The 20,669-nt window shown below is 45.7% G+C and overlaps 1 protein-coding gene across 1 annotated transcript in view; it reads left to right on the plus strand.

Moving 5' to 3' along the window:
* TMEM132A (transmembrane protein 132A) overlaps positions 1-20,669 on the plus strand; it is a 279,841-nt gene that overhangs the window by 178,375 nt on the left and 80,797 nt on the right. The window contains exon 9 of the mRNA XM_073686115.1: positions 6,926-7,223. Coding sequence (XP_073542216.1) covers positions 6,926-7,223 — 298 coding nt within the window. The remainder of the gene's footprint in view (positions 1-6,925; positions 7,224-20,669) is intronic.

The raw sequence follows: 20,669 nt of genomic DNA on the forward strand, positions 1-20,669 counted from the left end.
TTTGAGATGAACATACTTGGATGATAACCAGACCCTGTCCCCCGGATGTAATAGACGCGGATCCAGACTTCTCTTGTCTGCATGTTTCTTCATCCGCTCAGAGGACTGCAGCAACGCAGACTTAGTGTCCTTCCAGATCTCAGAAAAGTTCTTAATAAGAGACTCCGTAGCAAGATTGCCCACAGAAGTAGAAACAGGAACTGGAATACTGGGATGCTGACTGTATACCACAAAAAACAGAGATTTGGCTGAGGATTCGCACACATGGTTATTGTAGGAAAATTCGGCCCATGGCAGGAGTTCCACACAGTTGCTATGCTGGGTGTTGACTAAGTGACGAAGAAATCTCGTGAGGATCTGATTGATCCTCTCAACCTGGCCATTAGACTGCGGATGATAAGCTAATGAGAAATCCAATGCGACATTCAAAAGCTTCAACATAGCTCTCCAGAAGCATGAAGTAAACTGGACCCCTCTATCCGAGACAATATGAAGAGGTAGACCGTGGAGACCAATATGAAGAGGTAGACCGTGGAGACAGACGATGTGATGAATGAACTCTTTAGCCAGCACTGGCGCAGAGGGTAGCTCAGGCAAAGAATGAAGTGGGCCATTTTGGAGAAGCGGTCAGCTACCATCCAAATAACAGTACAACCGGCCGATACAGGAAGATCAGTGATGAAATCCATCGCAATATGCTGCCACGGAGCGGTAGGCACAGGTAAAGGAAGTAGTCGACCCATCGGAAGTTGCCTAGGAGGCTTGTTTCGGGCACAGGAAGAGCAGGCTGAGACTAAATCCGCAACATCCTTGCGAAGGGTTGGCCACCAATAATGTCGGGAAATGAGCAGAACCATTTTCTTCTGTCCAGCCTGGCCTGCCAGTTTAGACGAATGAACCGAGAGTAGGACCCTCTTCCTATCCAGAGCCGCAACGAAAGTCTTACCAGGGGAAGATGAGACGGATCAAACGGAGCAACCGTAATTATTCTGAAGGGTTCAATGATGTGTTGAGGCTCCTCCTCTTGATCAGTCGACATAAATGATCTGGAGAGTGCGTCTGCCTTGATATTTTTATCCTCTAGTCGGAAGTGGAGAGTGAAATTAAAGCGAGCAAAGAATGGAGACCATCTGGCCTGTCGAGGGTTAAGCCGTTCATCAGACTACAAATAGGCAAGATTCTTATGGTCCGTGGAGATGACCACCAGATGCAAGGCCCCCTCTAGTAAGAATCGTCATTCTTCCAGGAAGAAGCATCCACCTCCAGGAAAAACTGCTTCTTACCGTCAGGACGATGCTGCATCGGAGCTGAAGAGAAGGCCTGTTTCAGAGACACAAAGTCGCTTTCCGCCTCAGGAGTCCATTCCTTGGGATTGACTCCTTTGCGAGTCAGTGCTGAGATGGGAGCAGTCTGGGAAGAGAAATGAGGAATGAACAGGCGATAATAATTTGCGAATCCAAGAAACCGCTGAATAGCCTTCAGCCCCTCTGGTCAGGGCTACTTTAGAACAGCAGACACTTTTTCAGTATCCATTTTTAAAACAGTCTCCGAGATTATGTACCCACAGCCCCTTTAAGAAACAGGGAGCCATCGCCCTAAGCACAGTGCCCGGGGATCTGCGTGCGGTGAATGCACCCCGGGCAGTCCCAGCGTGGGAAGCAGGAAGTGGAGCGGCGCATACTGGACCCGGGTCACGGCGGTAATGGGGTCTGCGTCTCTGCCGGGGGAGAGAAGCTGAAGGCAGAGACGCTGGCGCTACAATATGTTCTCTGTATACATGTATATGTGTGTGCTCAGTGTATACATGTGTGTCTATTTGTGAGTATACAGTGGTGTGAAAGTGTTTGCCCCCTGCCTGACTTATTATTCTTTTGCATATTTGTCACACTTAAATGTTTCAGAGCACAAAACTAATTTAAATATTAGACAAAGATAACACAAGTAAACAAAAGATGCCATTTTTAAAGAGGTTGTCCGGTCAAAATTGATAAGTCTGCAGTCACTCTGTGTGACTGCAGACTTATGAATTCCCCCAGCGTACGCACTGTTCGCTGTTCGCCAGTTTCTAGACCCGATAGTGGAGGATATGTATAAGTTATACATACCCCTCGCCAGTCGGTGCCGCACTTGTATGGAGCAAGGCCACGCCCCATCTAGTGATGCAGACAGCCAGTGGGCGCATTCAGCTACAAGGCGCGGCCTCGCTTAGTACAAGTGTATGGAAAGTGAGGCCACGCCCACTGGCCGGGGGTATGTATAACTCATACAGTGAAGGAAATAAGTATTTGATCCCTTGCTGTTTTTGTAAGTTTGCCCACTGACAAAGACATGAACAGTCTATAATTTTAAGGGTAGGTTAATTTTAACATTGAGAGATAGAATATCCCCAAAAATATCAAGAACATCACATTGTATAAATTGGATAAATTTTTTTGCATTTTGCAGTGAGAAATAAGTATTTGATCCCTCTGGCAAACAACACTTAATACTTGGTGGCAAAACCCTTGTTGGCAAGCACAGCAGTCAGATGTTTTTTGTAGTTGATGATGAGGTTTGCACACATGTCTGGAGGAATTTTGGTCCACTTCTCTTTGCAGATCATCTCTAAATCATTAAGATTTTGAGGCTGTCACTTTGCAACTCGGAGCTTCAACTCCCTTCATAATTTTTCTATGAGATTAAGGTCTGGAGACTGGCTAAGCCTCTCTATGACCTTACTGTGCTTCTTTTTGAGCCACTCCTTTGTTGCCTTGGTTGTATGTTTTGGGTCATTGTCTTGCTGGAAGACCAAGCCACGACCCATCTTCAATGCTCTTACTGAGGGAAGGAGGTTGTTGGCCAAAATCTCGCATTACATGACCCCATCCATCTTCCCTTCAGTACGATGCAGTCGTCATGTCCCCTTTGCAGAAAAGCACCCCCAAAGTATAATGTTTACCCCACCATGCTTCACGGTTGGGACGATGTTTTTATGGTTGTACTCATCCTTCTTCTTCCTCCAAACACGGCGAGTTGAGTTAATGCCAAAGAGCTCAATTTTTGTCTCATCTGACCAAAGCACCTTCTCCCAATAGCTCACAGAATCATCCAGGTGTTCATTGGCTAACTTCAGACGGGCCTGCACATGTGCCTTCTTGAGCAGGGGGACCTTGCGGGCACTGCAGGATTTTAAACCTTTAAGGCGTAATGTATTACCAGTGGTTTTCTTGGTGACTGTGATCCCAGCTGCCTGGAGATCATTAACAAGTTCCCCCCATGTAGTTTTAGGCTGATCTCTCACCTTCCTCATGATCAAGGATACCCCACGAGGTGAGATTTTGCATGGTACCCAAGATCGATGTCAATTGACAATCATTTCGTATTTCTTCCATTTTATTACTATTGCACCAACAGTTGTCTCCTTCTCACCCAGCGTCTTACTTATGGAAAACAAAAGCAGTTGGAGCGCCAATGGTGAAGAGCCTGAGGTTTGGGGAGGGAAAAAAGGTGGAGAATGTTGTGACCACTCACCTGGTCCTGTTGTGCCAAGGAGCCCCGCACAACAAGGGAAAACGCTTCCAGGTGGGAGTCTGTAAGATGACCGCAGCTAAACAGGGACTGCTGTAAGGAGTTTCTTCCTGCTTCAGCGGTTACATGACCGGGACCGTGTGACCGAAGTGGGCGTTCCACAATGACATCACGGCAGGTCCTGTGGTAAGCTAGTTGTAAACAAAGCATCTTCCACCTCTCTCCACAGGGGAGATTAGCAATCAAGAAAGAAAGAATTGTGCGGTGTTAGGGAAGCGCTAGAACAACTAGACAGGATTAAGGTTATAACACAGAAACCTTTTATTGTTTAACACGCTCTCTAATGCCGCGATGCGTTTCAATAGCAGAAGCTATCTTCCTCAGCGCCTTACTTATGGTTTTTTAGCCCATTCCAGCTTTGTGCAGGTCTATGATCTTGTCCCTGACAGCCTTAGAAAGCTCTTTGGTCTTGCCCATGTTGTAGAGGTTAGAGTCTGACTGATTAATTGAGTCTGTGGACAGGAGTCTTTTATACAGTTGACTATGTGAGACAGCTGTCTTTAATGCAGGTAACGAGTTGATTAGGAGCGTCTAACTGGTCTGTAGGAGCCAGAATTCATAATGGTTTGTAGGGGATCAAATACTTATTTCTCACTGCAAAATGCAAATAAATTTATCTAATTTATACAATGTGATTTTCTTGATTTTTTTGGGGATATTCTATCTCTCAATGTTAAAATTAACCTACCCTTAAAATTAAAGACTGTTCATGTCTTTGTCAGTGGGAAAACTTGCAAAACAGCAAGGGATCAAATACTTATTTCCTTCACTGCACATACCCTTTGATCCCGGGTCTGAAACTGGCGATTCCCTGTAGCGCACAGGGCATGCGATAGGGAGATTCATAAGTCTGCAGTCACACAGAGTGACTGAAGACTTATTACTTTTGACCGGAGAACCCCTTTAATTGAAGGTCTTTATTATTAAGGAAAAAAGAAATCCAAACCTACAGTGTTTGCCCCCCAAAACCTAATAACTGGTTGGGCCACCTTGAGCAGCAACAACTGCAATCAAGCGTTTGCGATAACTGGCAATGAGTCTTTTACAATGCTCTGAAGAAATTTTAGCCTACTCATCTTTGCAAAATTGTCGTAATTCAGCCACATTGAATGGTTTCTGAGCATGAACAGCCTTTTTAAAGTCATGCCACAGCATCTCAATTGGATTAAGGTCAGGCCACTCCAAAGTTTAAATTTTTTTTTTTTAAACCATACAAAGGTGAATTTGCAGGTGTGTTTTGGATCATTGCCCTGCTGCGTAACCCAAGTGCGCTTCAGCTTGAGGTCATGAACAGATGGCGAGACATTCTCGTTCAGGTTTTTTTGGTAGACAGCAGAATTCATGTTTCCATTTACCACAGCAAGTCTTCCAGGTCGTGAAGCAGCAAAACAGCCCCAGAACATCACACTACCGCCACCATATTTTACTGTTGGTATGATGTTTCTTTTCTGAAATGCTGTGTTACTTCTACGTCATATGTAATGGGACATACACCTTCCAAAAAGTTCAACTTTTGTATAGTCAGTCCACAGAGTATTCTCCCAAAAGTCATGGTGATCATCAAGATGTTTTCTGGCAAAAATGAGATGAACCTTTATGTTTTTCTTGATCAGCAGTGGTTTTCGTCTTGGAACTCTGCCATGCATGCCATTTTTGCTCAGTCTCTTTTTTATGGCGGAGTCATGAACATTGACCTTAACTGAGGTAAGTGAGGCCTGCAGTTCTTTGAATGTTGTTGTGGGGTCTTTTGTGACCTCTTGTATGAGTCGTGGCTTCGCTCTTGGGGTCATTTTGGTTGGCCAGCCACTCCTGGGAAAGTTCACCACTGTTCCATATTTTCGCCATTTGTGGATAATAGCTCTCACTGTGGTTTGCTGGAGTCCCAAAGCTTTAGAAGTGGCTTTATAACCTTTCCAGATAGATCTCAACCACTTTTTCTCATTTGTTCCTGCATTTATTTGTATCGCAGCATGATAGCTAGCTTTTGAGGATTTTTGGGCCTACTTTACTTTATCAGGCAGGTCCTATTTAAGTGATTTCTTGATTGAGAACAGGTGTGGCAGTAATCAGGCCTGTGTGTGGCTAGGGAAATTGAACTCCGCTTCCCAAAGATGTGATAAACCACAGTTAATTTATGTTTTAAATTTTAATCACTTTTTCACACAGGGCCCTGTAGGTTTGGATTTCTTTTTCCATTAATAATAAAGACCTTCATTTAAAAACTGCATTTTGTGTTTACTTATGTTACCTTTGTCTAATATTTAAATTTGTTTTGTGATCTGAAACATTTCAGTGTGGCAAACAATCAAAAGAATAAGAAATCAGGAAGGGGCAAACACTTTTCACACCACTGTACATATATGTGTGTAACAGTGTTTGTTTCACATGCTGTGTGTATATAGCATCCATTTATTAATACTGGCAGCACAGATGAGTTGATGGGTGTAAACATGTTGGCAATCACCAAATGAATGAGCAAAATGCTGCCCGATGTAAACTGAAGATGCGCTGCTGATAAAAAGATGTTGTATGGGGGCAGATTAATCTAACAGTGATCATTCTGTTCCCATCATTTACCTCATCCTGTGTAAAAAGGCGGGTAGACAAGCTCCAAAAGACTTAAATATTGTCGATTGCACATATTTAACGGTCTGGACTCAGTGCATGTTTACATGAATGAATGAAAACATAAATGTTTGAGTGTGATGGTACAATGTGTTAGCATTTCGAGCTCCACTTTGTCTAAAACCAGCCCTGCCTATAGGAATATATTTTGCAGTCTGATTAACCAGTAAAGCTGTAAAGTTCTCCCATTTTGCATTTGTATCACTATCTGACAGTCGCTGTTCTAAGTCAATGTCATGAAGGGCAGCCTTCAACCTGGAAATATTTACCTTTTTTCAAATTGTGTTTTTCCCCTCTATGCCTGTTTTTTCAGATTAAAAAAATATTATATTGTGGTCACTTGTACTAAGCTGGACAGTGACATTTCCACCAAGCTCTGTATTTTTAGAAGTGAACAGAGCACCTGCCATCTCCTATTTAAGTAATATAACAATCTATGTTCACAGATTTTACTATGAATTGAGAATTTTGAGAATAAATGATTAGTCCTGGTGGAGAAACAAGCATATTTCTCTGATAAAAATAAGCAATTGTGTAATATATGTTATGTGTACTATATATTTATTAAATAAAAATTAAAACGACGACGGTCACTCATTAAGCATATCTCCAGTTCCTTGTGTGATCAAAACTGCTGACAAGTTCCCCTTAATCTGTGAGAACTGAATAGTTTAGAAAGTTTGATTTGCTGTATATAAAATGTTGTTCTTTTGATGATTACAATGTCTTTCAGGTCTTTAGGAAATACTGTGGAGAATGAAAGCGAAGATTATCGAAGATCTACATCAAATCACAAGGGTCAAAGTTGTCGTCCTCAATATCAAAGAGCTTTTGTGCGTTTTTTGGCCAACTTTGTGGCACATTCCTTGGATGGTGGCAATCAGCTAACCTATCTGTTGGGTTCTGACTGGATGTTGGATGTATCCCCTCTGATTAGAAGTCAGGCCATTGTCACTGATAAGCGCATTGCTCGTCTAGAGGAGGAGGGCAGTGTTCTTATTGGCCAGCAGCCAGGTGTCACATCTGTTGAGGTAAAGTGCTCATTCTTAAATTGGTTTGTACAATGTGTGTAGCTGCAGATTTTTTCCTTTAAAAGATAAAAAAAATGCAATCGTTTCTACTTTAGATTTGTTGTAAATAGAAACTATGACACATTGCTTTTACATAAAAAAATAGAATTGCACTGAGCATTAGGTAAATAGGACAGTGATGCTGCTATTTTAATATTACTAGTAATTTTCTAATTGAATAATTATAGCTCTGGTTGTGGTTATCAGTTTTACAACAGATTATTCAGGCTCTTTGTCTGCGAGAGACCTTCAAAATTCAGGTTCCATTTACGCATCCATAAAGCTTTTTCCCAAGCCATTGTGTAGCTATAGCGGCACTACTTTTCTAAGTTTGTAAATCCCAATAATTCTCAATTTTTGGATGAATTGTCTAAAAGCGCTGTTACCATGTTACATACAGTGGTATGTAAAATTTTGGGAATCGCTGGTCAAAGTTACTGTTGTTTTGAACAGTTAAGCAAGTTGAAGATAAAATGATCTCTAAAAGGCCTAAAGTTAAAGATGACACGTTTTAGGGAAAAAAAAAATGATTTTCATCTTCTACATTTTGAAAATTACAAAAGGAAAATGGACTGATACAAAAGTTTGGGCACCCTGTATGGTTAGTACCTAGTAGCACCACTTTCTGAAAGTATCACACCTTATAAACACTTTTTGTAGCCAACCAAGAGACCTTCAATTCTTGTTTGCGAGATTTTCATCCCTTCTTCCTTGGAAAATTTTCCAGTTCTGTGAGATTCCTGGGTCCTCTTGCATGCACTGCTATTTTGAGGTCTAACCACAGATTTTCAGTGATGTTCTCATCAGGGGACTGTGAGGGCCATTGTAAAACCTTCAGATTGCGCCCTTTGAGGTAGTCTATTGTGGATTTTGACTTGTGTTTAGGATCATTATCCATTTGTAGAAGCCATCCTCTTTTCAACTTCAGCTTTTTTGCAGATGGTGTTATCTTTGCATCAAGAATTTGTTGAAATATCATTGAATCCATTCTTCCCTCTACCCGTGTTCCCCAAGCCATTGGCTGCAACACAACCGCAAAGCATGATTGATCCACCCCCATGCTTGATGGTTGGTGAGATGTTCTTTTCCTGAAATTCTGTGCCCTTTTTTCTCCACACATACCTTTGATCATTGTGGCCAAAGAGTTCTATTTTAACCTCATCGTTCCACAGGATTTGTTTCTAAAAAGCATTAGGCTTGTTTAGATGTTCTTTTGTATACTTCTGATGCTGAATTTTATGGTGAGGATGCAGGAGAGGTTTTCTTCTGATGATTCTTCCATGAAGGCTATACTTATGCAGGTGTCTCTGAGCAGTAGAACAATATACCACAACTCCAGAGTCTGCTAAATCTTTCTGAAGGTCTTTTGTAGTCAAGCGGAGGTTCTGATTTGCCTTTCTAGCAATTCCATGAGCAGCTCTCACTGAAATTTTGCTTGGTCTTTCAGACCTTATCTTGACCTCCACTGTTCCTGTTAACTGCCATTTCTTAATTACATTTCGAACTGAGGAAAGGGCAACTTGAAAACGCTTTGCTATCTTCTTATAGCCTTCTCCTGCTTTGTGGGCCTCCACCATTTTCATTTTAAGAGTGCTATGCAGCTGCTTATAAAAACCCATTGCTGCTGTTTTTTGGCACAAGGTTTACGGAGGCTGGGTTTTTATAAAACTGGGAAGTATGCATCACTTCCAATATATTTTTTTTTATTTTGCCAAAAATTCTAAGGAAATGTGATATCTTAACTTTTGCCCTTTGCTTAACTGTTCACAATAACAGTAATTTTGGGATGCCCAAACTTCTAAATGCCACTGTATGCAATAAGACCGAGAAAATGTATCGCATGACCTAATTCGCCTTCCAATAGTTTTCCCTGTTGTAATTTCCCCACCCCATACTACAGCCAATCTTGAAGGACTATAGGTCTGAGGTCACTGATGACTCATAGCCACTATAAAAAGCCTAACAGGAAATGCTGCTGATGTTTTGTGGTTAATTTGGATAGGAAAGAGGACGTCCGTGTTCAGTCAGAAACACACAATAAATATACTACAGTGTGTGAGAAAAGAATAGATAGATTTATTTACAAGAAAATTATAGAGATATAGAAGACACTATGTTAGGCCTCCTTTACACATCTGTGTTTTCAGTACATGTGATATCCATTTTTTCATGGATACCACATGTAACCATTATAACCTGCACTGCTACGAACGTGTCCAGGTAAAACACATGGCAACATGTCCGATTTTTCTAGCAGCATGGATGAAAAGGGCCAATACAAGTCTGTAGGGCCGTTAAAAAACACGTACAGCACACAGACGGCATCTGTATCCTGTCTGTTTATCACTGCAAAGTATAGGAGAAACCTAGTAATTTCTTTCTGTATCCATACTGCAAGAACACTGATGACACACTGATGGTAAAGAAAAAAAAAAGATACACAGATGACACCAGTACCGTTTTTTTGTGTACGTGTTTAAACACAGACGTATGAAGGAGGCCTACGGCAGAGTTCTATCAGTGCTGCAATTCACTCAATCATTCTGCTGTTGCACAGACCCCATTGTCTGGTGTGCCTCTGCAGCACCTAATATTGCTGTATTTTATGCATCAAATTACTAGCATTTAACAACACACCATCATTTTTTCTTGTTTAGGATGTTACAATTTAGTGAGGCATGGCCTATTTTTTTCAAATTTCCAAAGTGCTTTTGACGCGCCCCTGGGCCTGTGCTGAGTAGCGTTGCGCACGCGGGAGCCTACCCGGAGCCGGATCTGATAGGGGTAGTAGTCTCGTGGCGGTGACCCGGTCCGTGCTCAGGGAGTCAAGCTGAGTGGCAGTATATTAGCAGTAGATGTAGGACGACTACGCCACCCGTTGAATGCAGCTATGGAGCTGCCGCTGCAGGGCAGACCGCTGAGGCCGGTGGAAGGATGGTGCAGCGTGGATGGTATAACCCCCAACGGGAGGGGTATGGCCTCAGGGCAGCCGACGTGGATGATGGGGGTAGTAGGAACCACTCAGAGACGATGCGGTGTAGTTCAGGGTCTTTACTGGTGACAAAGATAGACCCTCCCGGAGTACTGGCTAGCGGTCGGGGCCTGGTCAGTCCTTGAGCAGATGGGATCCCCCTTGGCCAGGCGGAGTTGTAGGCCTCCCCAACTAATTGTACTCTTCTGGCTTCCTTGCTAGAGGCGGGTAAAGGTAGCCCACGTCCCTGAGTGTACCGTGTGGTGCTCACCCGTATGGCCGGTGACTCGGGGCCTTCTAGTGGCTTCCGCTCCACAACGGCGGTGCTGGTCCCACGCGTGTGACCGTGCCTTCGGGTTTCTTGGCCAGAGGACCTGAAATCCCCTGCCGGGCGGTTTCTGCTGCTGGGTCTGGGTTAATCCCCACAGCCTCGGACTCCGGGTCCGGTAGTAACTCTTCAATCAGGGCGAGCTCTTCAGCTGCCAGCCCCTGATTCCTTTTAGCACTGCTCCCACAGAGCTCCTGATCTCTCTTTCCTATCGCTGCTTCTCTTCTTCTCAACTCTTCTTCTCCCTAACCCTGCCTCAGCCCCAGCTTTATATAGGGGAAGTTCTTCCCCTCCCAGGACTGGGCAGGAGGTGTGGCATGCATAGGATTCCTGACCAAGAGACCTCCCACCTGCTCTCAGACATAACATTGCTATTACTGTGGAGACCAGACCCCTGGGGTGCCACATTCCCCCCTAGTGAAAGTTAGTACTCCGGGACTAAACATACTTTTGTAAACATAACAAGGTGCAAACAATAACATTCCAATAGAGACAACACATAAGGTGGTCACGGCGTGTCCGCAACCGGGTGTAACTTTTGAGGAAAACAAGGGTGTCCATTTCACCAACACAGGGAGACGTAACCAGGTAGGGGTCTGTCCTGCCCCGAGTCCTTAACAGTCTTTCAGTCCGTCCTGGGTTACGCTCCAACTATATACACAAAGGATTCCCGGTAAATCCACCAAAGACTCCTATAAATAACTAGAAACACCAAAATTATACACAAACAACAATAAACAGGTAAACATTAATAAAATAGCTTGAACATTTAAATCCTCCACCGTATGGGCAACTGGCCTCTAGTGACCCTAGTGGACCTACGGAGCTGGTTGATTGGTCCTGAGCTACAGGGTATAGGAGCTGTCAAGGGTAAACTGGGCAGCCGTCTACGGACTCTTTGGCTCACTAGGGGTATGGCAGGCTCACTATAAGCAGAGGGTTGATTCTCCTGGTCTGCTTGTGTGGGGTCTTCTGCCTGCTGGACCGGCTGTTCTTCCAGCTCCACCTGTGTCTCCGTAGGCACTTGGGATGCTGGTTGGAGGAACGTGAGGACGGGTACCACAACAGCACCATTGACTTGAGTCCAAGACCGAGGGAAGTCTCCGAGCACAGTACTAACCATATCTTCCCTTTCCTCTACGGGTCGAGGGTCTTCTTGTTCCTCTTCAGGGTTCCGTAGCTGTTCAGGACACTTCTTCAGGTGATCCCGGGATACAATGGCTGTGGTTTCCCCTCCGTCTTTACTGATTGTACAGATCTTTGGGTTGTCGTGGCTTGAGGGCAGTACGGTGTACGGGTCCTTCTCCCACTGGTCGTCCAACTTGTGGAGCCGTCTTTTCCTCTTCAAGACCTGCTCTCCGGGCACCAGGGGAACAGCGGGAGCATACTGGTTGTAAGTTTTCTCTTGTCTTTCCCTAGCTTGACAGAGACTTCGCTCCACGCTCTCCTGTACTTTCCGGTACTGCTGCTGCCTCTCTGTGTCCCAGTCTGCTTCTGGTGAAGTGTCCTCGGGTGTCAGGACTCCCATCTCCAGATCAACAGGAAGCTTACCAGGTCTTGCCCTCATTAGGTAAGCCGGGGTACAGTTGGTGGAACCTACAGGGATGTGGTTGTATAGGTCCACCAGGTCGGGCAGCTTTTCAGGCCACAGACTACGTTCTTCCAGGGGCAATGTTTTCAGAAGATCTATCACCACCTGGTTCATTTTCTCACAAAGTCCATTAGTTTGCGGGTGATAGGGTGTTGTTCTAATCTTCCGGCAGCCATACAGGGTGCAGAACTCCTGGAAGACTTCCGCTTCAAAGGCAGGCCCCTGGTCCGTCAGCACCTGCTCCAGGTATCCATGCGGACGGCAGAAGTGCTGCTGGAAGGCTCTAGCTGCTGTTTGAGCCGTTAAGTCCTTGACGGGGACGACAACCAAGAACCGGGAGTAGTGATCCACGATGGTTAACGCGTAGACGTAGCCACTTCTGCTTGGGGTCAGTTTTACATGATCCAAGGCTACCAGTTCCAACGGCTGTCTGATGATGATGGACCGCAGGGGAGTCTTCTGGCTGGCACGGTCCCTCCTTCTTAAGTTGCATGGGCCACAGTCTCTGCACCACCTCTCGATGGTTCCTCTCATGCCTACCCAATGGAACCGCCCGCGCAGCAGAAACTCCAGCTTCTTCCATCCGAAATGCCCAGCTCCGTCGTGGTATGCCTCCATCACCATAGCTGCGTCTCTTCTTGGCACCACTACTTGCCAGATTAGTTCATGCGTCCGGGAGTTAACCATTCTGCGGCACAACTTTCCCTTGTAAAGGAACAGTCGACTCTTCTCAGCCCACAGTTGCTTGGCTTCCTCCGGAGCGTCTGGGTCAAGGCGTGCATCTGGCCGAGTCAGCATCTCCTTTACCAGACGGACGGCAGGGTCACTGTCTTGCGTCTCCACCCAGTTGAAATGAGGTAAGGGGTTGAACGTAGCGGTTTGCTTACTTCTTACACGGTGGGAATACTGGATAGTCCCATGACGGTGGAACGCGGGGAGCTCAACTTCTTCCAGTTCCTCTGAATCTTCCCCTACGTCCGGTAGGTTTGGCATCCTGGACAGGGCGTCTGCGTTGGTATTGGAGCGTCCTGCCCGGTATTTGATTGTAAACTCATAGTTGGACAAGCGGGCCATCCATCTCTGCTCTAGGGCACCGAGTCTTGCAGTGTCCAGGTGTGTCAACGGGTTGTTATCCGTGTACACGGTGAACCGGGAAGAAGCGAGGTAGTGCTTAAAGCGTTCGGTGACTGCCCACACCACTGCCAGGAACTCTAGCTTAAATGAGCTGTAATTCTCAGGGTTTCTTTCGGTGGGTCGCAGTTTTCGGCTGGCGTAAGCAATTACCCGTTCTTTCCCCTGCTGGATCTGGGACAGTACGGCTCCTAGCCCGATGTTACTGGCGTCGGTGTAGAGGATAAAGGGCTGGCTATAATCAGGGTACGCCAGGATTTCATCCCCCGTGAGGGCCATCTTCAGCTGGCGGAAGGACTCTTCTTCCAGCTTCTCCCATCTGAAGGGTGGCTTCTGGTTCTTGGCCTTCCTGGACTGGCCTATCAGGAGGTCCTGCATAGGAGCTGCCTTTTTGGTGAAACCGGGAATGAACCTTCGGTAGTAGCCTACCAACCCGAGGAACTGCCTCACTTCCTTTACGCTGGAGGGGCTTGGCCATTCCTTAATTGCGGTGATCTTATCAGGGTCGGGAGCCACTCCGTCAGCACTCACCACGTGTCCCAGGTACTGCACCTTTGGCTTCAGGAGGTGACACTTGGAAGGTTTCACCTTTAGGCCGTAACTTGCCAGAGCTTCAAACACTTCCGCCAGGTGCTTCAGGTGGTCCTCGTAGGTCTTGGAGTAGACGATGACATCGTCCAGGTATAACAGGACCGTCTCAAAGTTCCGGTGTCCCAGACAGCACTCCATCAGTCGCTGGAAGGTTCCTGGTGCGTTGCAGAGTCCAAACGGCATGCAGGTAAACTCGCTAAGTCCCATCGGGGTGGTGAATGCGGTCTTCTCCCGGTCCGCCTCTGCTACAGGAACCTGCCAGTACCCGCTAGTGAGATCCAAGGTGGAGAAGAAGTTAGCAGATTTTAAAGCAGCCAAAGACTCCTCTATTCTTGGTAAGGGGTACGCATCTTTGTGGGTGATACGGTTAATTTTCCGGTAATCTACACACATTCTCATGGTGTTGTCTTTCTTTTTGACCAAGACTAGTGGAGCTGCCCAGGGGCTACAGCTATCCCTGATTACCCCAGCCTCCTTCATGTCTCTAAGCATCCCCTTGGCGTGTTGGTAGTGTGCAGGGGGTACGGGCCGATACCTCTCTTTTATGGGAAGATGGTCTCCCGTGGGAATGTGGTGTTCTACCCCCTTGACTCGCCCGAAGTCTAACGGGTGTTTACTAAACACTCTTTCGTACTCTTGAACCACCCGGTAGACTCCCTGTTTCTGGTGGGAGGGAGTGGAGTCAGTACCCAAATGTAGTTGCTGACACCAATCCTCCATTATTTTCTCAGAGCCGTTACCTTCCTCCGGATGAGATGGAGGCAAGGGTTCCACAGACTGTATAGAATTTTGGTTGATAGTATATAATTTGGCTAGCGTAGCATACCGGGGCATTTATACTTCCCTTTTCCCAATATTTATTATGCGAACGGGTACCCTCCCATGGCGTACATCAACTACCCCCCGGGCTGTCAAAATGGTGGGCCTACTGTCTGAGTAGACTGGCTCTACCATGGCCTGGTAATCTCTACCTCTCAGACCAATAGCTGCCCGGCACCAAATCATCATTTCACTTTTCGGGGGCATGGCAATAGGGAAAGGGTCACACATTCTTACGCTACCAATCTCACCGCCGGAGAGTTCCACTTGTTGCCGTCGCATCAGTGCCCGGATCTCTTTCTGGAGCACTCGCTGCTGGCCGGAGCTGGCGTTCTTGGCAACCTGCTGTAAAATGAAAATCACCTCTGCAAGACAATTTTCAATCACATTAGTTCCTAGAGTTATCTTTTGGTGACTCTCGCGCTTGTCAATGTCTACAATGATCAGTCCCTGTGCCGCCAGTTCGACTCTACCGATTTTAATGGTCATCTCTTTAAATCCGATCTGCGGCACGGGTTGACCATTGCTGGCAATAATACTCAAGTCGTCGTCAGGGTAGCGGGTTATATCTGTTAGAACCTTGCTCTTAGGTTTTTTTTCCTTTGCTGGTCACGTGACCTTGTTGGCCTATTTAATCCTGCTCCGCCCTTCTGGCTTTGCTGGACTTCATTGTATATCTACTTTCTAGCTAGCCTGTGCTCTGTGTCTTGCTCTGTTAGTTTGCTTGGTCTACTGACCTCTATGTTCTATATATTTTGTTTGTTCGTCTGTCTGCTACTATTTCTGTTAGGAGGTGTCCCATATTCCTCCCAGTCCTTAGTACTTGTAGGGATTCCTTCCCCACATCTATAGGTCTCCGTACAGACTAGCATAGGACTTTAGCAGGTCTGATCGCAGGATCAGGTTCCCTGTTACATCGTAGGGATTAAGCTGAGTTCTATCGTAGGGACAGATCTCCTCTCTTTCCTTAGCTCTGGTAGCAGAACATAACAGTAAGTCCAGCCAGCAAATTCGCTAAGGAAAGATTTTTCTGTTCCATCATGGTGTCGGTTCAGGATTTGGTTCATCGCCTGCAGGGACTCTCTCTGGAGGTGGCCGAGCTCCGTCAGCACGTGAGTAACTGTCCTGGAGCACATTTCTTGGAGCCTAAGGTATGTTTGCCGGATTTATTTTTTGGTGAACACCGAGAATTTTTTTCATTCAAAAATGCTTGCTTATTGTATTTTCGTTTGAGACCTAAGTCCTCTGGGGATGAATCCCAGCGCGTAGGGTTCATAATGTCACTTTTGCGCAAAGAGCCTCAGGAGTGGGCCTTTTCTTTGCAACCTAGTGATACATGCTTCAGATCAGTGGATAGTTTTTTTTCTGCTTTGGGACTATTATATGATGATCCTGACCGTGTTGCATCAGCTGAGACTGAGTTGAGACGTTTAAAACAAGGATCAGGTAATGTGGAAAAATATTGTACTCATTTCCGTCGTTGGTCTACTCAAACAGGGTGGAACGATTCTGCTCTGAAAAGTCTATTTCTTGCTGGGCTCAGTGAAAGGGTTAAAGACCTGCTAATTGCTTATCCTACACCTGAAGATTTGCAACAGGCTATGCAATTAGCTATACGGGTGGATAGAAGACTGCGTGCAAGGGTTAATGAGAGCAAATCCTCTGCTATGTCAGTTTCTGGTTATGAGAATGTGTGTACTAACAGTGGTGAACCGATGGAGATTGGATCGGTGGCACCTCGCTCTCAAGAAAAAGACCGTCGATTTTTTGAAGGCTTGTGTTTCTATTGCGGAAAATCTGGTCATTTGATTAAAGGCTGTGAGCTTCGTATGAAGAAAAAAAAAAAAAAGGTCAGTCATGCCCGTATTGCCTGTTTAAATTCCAAGGGTGTATTTTTAGCTGCTTCCACGATTGCTCAGGAAAAATTAATGGAATTTCGGGTGTTTGTCGATTGTGGGTCTACTCTGAATGTTATTGATGGGGGATTCGTGGAAAGACTCAATTTAAAACCTGAACCTTTATCATCCCCCATTGCTGTGGTTTCTGTGGATGGTTCCCCTTTGAAGAATATTACTCTCAAGGTCTGTGAATTTCCTCTCACTATTAATGGTGTTCACCATGAGAAATTGGATTTGGTAGTTTTGAATAACTTGCCTTCTCCAGTAATATTGGGATTGCCCTGGTTAAAATTTCACAATCCTGTACTGGATTGGTCTACCAGTGAAATTAAATCCTGGAGCCATAAATGTTATGACAAGTGTTGTAACGGGCGTATTGCAGCTTTGGATAGGGGAGAATTGCCTGTTCCTATTCAGGATTTTTGGAGAGTTTTTTCTGAGAAGGAATCGCAGGTTTTGCCTCCCCATAGAGACTATGATTGTTCTATTGAATTTGTCCCTGGAGCGACTCTTCCTAAAAGTCGTTTATTTAACCTTACTATTCCTGAGAGGAAGGCTTTGGAGGAATACATACAGACAAGTTTGGCCGCCGGTCACATTAGGCCCTCTAAGTCTCCTGTGGCGGTTGGATTTTTTTTTGTAAAAAAAAAGGACGGCGGTTTACGTCCTTGTCTGGATTTTCGTGAGATTAACAAAATTACTGTACGCAATCCTTACCCACTGCCATTGATTCCTGATCTGTTTAACCAGTTAATGGGGGCCAAGTGGTTCTCTAAAATTGACCTTAAGGGGGCATACAATCTGTTGCGCATGAAGGAGGGTGACGAATGGAAGACTGCTTTTAACACTCCTGTGGGTCATTTTGAGAATCTGGTTATGCCTTTTGGTCTTACTAATGCTCCTGCATTTTTTCAGAATCTGATTAATGACATCCTTAGACCTTTGATCGGTAAAAATGTGGTTGTGTATTTGGATGACATTTTGATTTATTCGCCGGATCTGGAGTCTCATTGGCGGAGCGTGCGTGAGGTATTACAGTTATTAATGGACAATTCGCTTTTTGCTAAGCTGGAGAAATGTGAGTTCGCTGTACAGAGAATTAGTTTTTTGGGCTACATTATCTCCAGCAAAGGTTTTGAGATGGATCCGGTTAAGGTTCAGGCTGTGCAGGAATGGCCTAGGCCTATTGGTTTGAAATCGATACAGAGGTTTTTGGGTTTCGCCAATTACTATAGAAAATTCATAAAAAATTTTTCTAGTATTGTCAAACCTCTGACTGATCTCACCAGGAAAGGTGCTGATGCGGTTCAGTGGTCTTCTGAGGCCATTGAAGCTTTTGTGTATCTCAAGGAGAGGTTCACCTCTGCTCCCATCCTTATGCAGCCTGATGTTACTAGGCCGTTTTTGGTTGAGGTTGATTCTTCCTCTGTGGGGGTTGGCGCAGTATTGTCTCAGGATAACGGGGATGGATTACATCCCTGTGCCTTTTTTTCAAAAAAATTTTCGGAGACTGAACTGAATTACGATGTTGGTAATCGGGAATTATTGGCTATTAAACTCGCATTTGAACACTGGCGCCACTTCTTGGAAGGTGCGGAATTTCCCGTTCAGGTTCTTACGGATCATAAAAATCTGATATATCTTGATGCTGCCAAGCGCCTGAATGCCCGTCAGGCTAGGTGGGCACTGTTTTTCTCGCGGTTTAATTTCTCCGTTACTTACATCCCTGGTACTAAGAATGTTAAGGCGGATGCCTTGTCTCGCAGTTTTTCTCCCATAGTCGGTGCTGAGAAAGAGGAGAACATTCTACAAGAAGGTGTTGTGATAGCTGCTTTGGACTCCGTTTTGGAAAATGAGATTCTTAAAGCACAGGAGAATGCCCCTTCTAACACTCCTCATGGGAGGTTGTTTGTGCCTGGGACCTTTAGGAGAGATTTGTTTGTTGAGTGTCACGAATCTCGGTTGGCAGGTCATCCCGGAATCTCTGAGACCAAGAGACTGGTGGGTCGCAGTTTTTGGTGGCCTGGATGGCAGAAGGAAGTCATTAAGTGGGTGCGTCAATGTACTATATGTGCTAGATCTAAGTCCTCACATACTCCTGCTGCGGGGTTGCTTTGTCCTTTGGAGGTTCCCAGTGCTCCTTGGACACATTTGGCTATGGACTTTATAACTGACCTTCCCCCCCTCTGAGGGTTTTACTGTCATCTGGGTGGTCGTGGACCGTTTTAGCAAGATGTGTCACTTGGTTCCTTTCGTCAAACTGCCCTGCGCTAAAACTCTCGCTAAGGCCTTTGTCAAGGAAATTGTCAGACTTCATGGCGTTCCTACTGACATTGTTTCTGATAGGGGTCCTCAGTTCGTGGCTCGTTTTTGGCGTGCCTTTTGTGATAGGTTGGGAGTTCATTTGTCGTTCTCGTCCGGATATCATCCTGAATCTAATGGCCAGACAGAAAGGAAAAACCAGGATGTTGAGCAGTTCTTGCGTTGTTTTGTGGCAGACAATCAAGAGGGGTGGTCTGAGTTTCTGCCACTTGCTGAATTTGCTCTGAACAATCATACATCTTCTTCTGCTGGTTGTTCGCCTTTTTTTTGTTGTTCTGGGAGACATCCGTCGTTTGGGTCGTTCTCCAAGTTGGGATCTGCCGTGCCTGAGGAGGAGAATTTTTCCGGTGATTTGGAGAGAGTTTGGACGGATGTGCGTGGTAATCTTCAGGAGGCCAACAGAAAATCTAAAGACTACTTTGATAGGAAACGACAGGAGGTTTTGTTCGCTGTTGGTGACATGGTTTGGTTGTCCTCTAGGAATCTGGGGTTGAGGATTCCTTCAAAGAAATTGGGTCCCAAGTTTGTAGGGCCCTTTAAGGTGCTTCAGGTTGTCAACCAATCTGCTGTTAGGTTGGAGGTTCCTACCTCCTGGAGAATTAATCCGGTATTTCATGTCTCTCTGTTGAAAAAAGCTGTTGTATCGGATTGTGACGCCTCTGCCTCTGTTCCTCCGGTGGTGGAGGACGGGGAATATGAAATTTCTCGCATCCTTAACTCTAGACGGTATAGAGGTAGTTTGCAGTATCTTGTGGCCTGGAAAGGTTTCGGTCCCGAGGATAACTCTTGGGTGAGGTCGGATGATGTTTCCGCGTCCAGACTTATCAGAGCGTTTCACAGGAGATTTCCTGATAAGCCTGGTCCTAGGGGATCCGGAGGATCCTCTTAGAAGGGGGGGTACTGTTAGAACCTTGCTCTTAGGTTTTTTTTCCTTTCCTGGTCACGTGACCTTGTTGGCCTATTTAATCCTGCTCCGCCCTTCTGGCTTTGCTGGACTTCATTGTATATCTACTTTCTAGCTAGCCTGTGCTCTGTGTCTTGCTCTGTTAGTTTGCTTGGTCTACTGACCTCTATGTTCTATATATTTTGTTTGTTCGTCTGTCTGCTACTATTTCTGTTAGGAGGTGTCCCATATTCCTCCCAGTCCTTAGTACTTGTAGGGATTCCTTCCCCACATCTATAGGTCTCCGTACAGACTAGCCTAGGACTTTAGCAGGTCTGATCGCAGGATCAGGTTCCCTGTTACATCGTAGGGATTAAGCTGAGTTCTATCGTAGGGACAGATCTCCTCTCTTTCCTTAGCTCTGGTAGCAGAACATAACAATATCCGAGTCATTCCAGTACTGCTTGAAGAGCACGTACGGGATGGTGGTGACCTGTGACCCGGTGTCCAGTAGGGCACTCATAGGAATGCCATCCAGTACCACAGGCAAGACTGGACGTCCTCCCACATATTTGTCGTGCCAGCTCGATGGGCCTGGTGATCTTTTTCCTGGGGGTTGGCCCTCTACCCCAGGTTGTGCCAGTTTAAAGGACAGTACCTTGCCATATGTCCGGGTTGATTGCAGCGGCGGCAGATGGGTTGTCCGTCCTCGTTGTATCGGTCGCTGGGTCTTCCTCTGGCCGGTGGGGTCCTCCTTGGTCGACGCCACGGGATGTCCTCCGGTCCGGATGCCAGCTGGATCTTCCCTGGAGTGGAAACCTGTAAAGACTGCACAGTTCGGGTTAGCGCAGCAACGCTTTTAGCTAGCTCTTG

The sequence above is a fragment of the Phyllobates terribilis genome, unplaced genomic scaffold, assembly GCF_046119375.1.
Source record: "Phyllobates terribilis strain yellow unplaced genomic scaffold, ASM4611937v1 Scaffold_5__5_contigs__length_657084704, whole genome shotgun sequence".
Lineage (NCBI taxonomy): Eukaryota > Metazoa > Chordata > Amphibia > Anura > Dendrobatidae > Phyllobates > Phyllobates terribilis.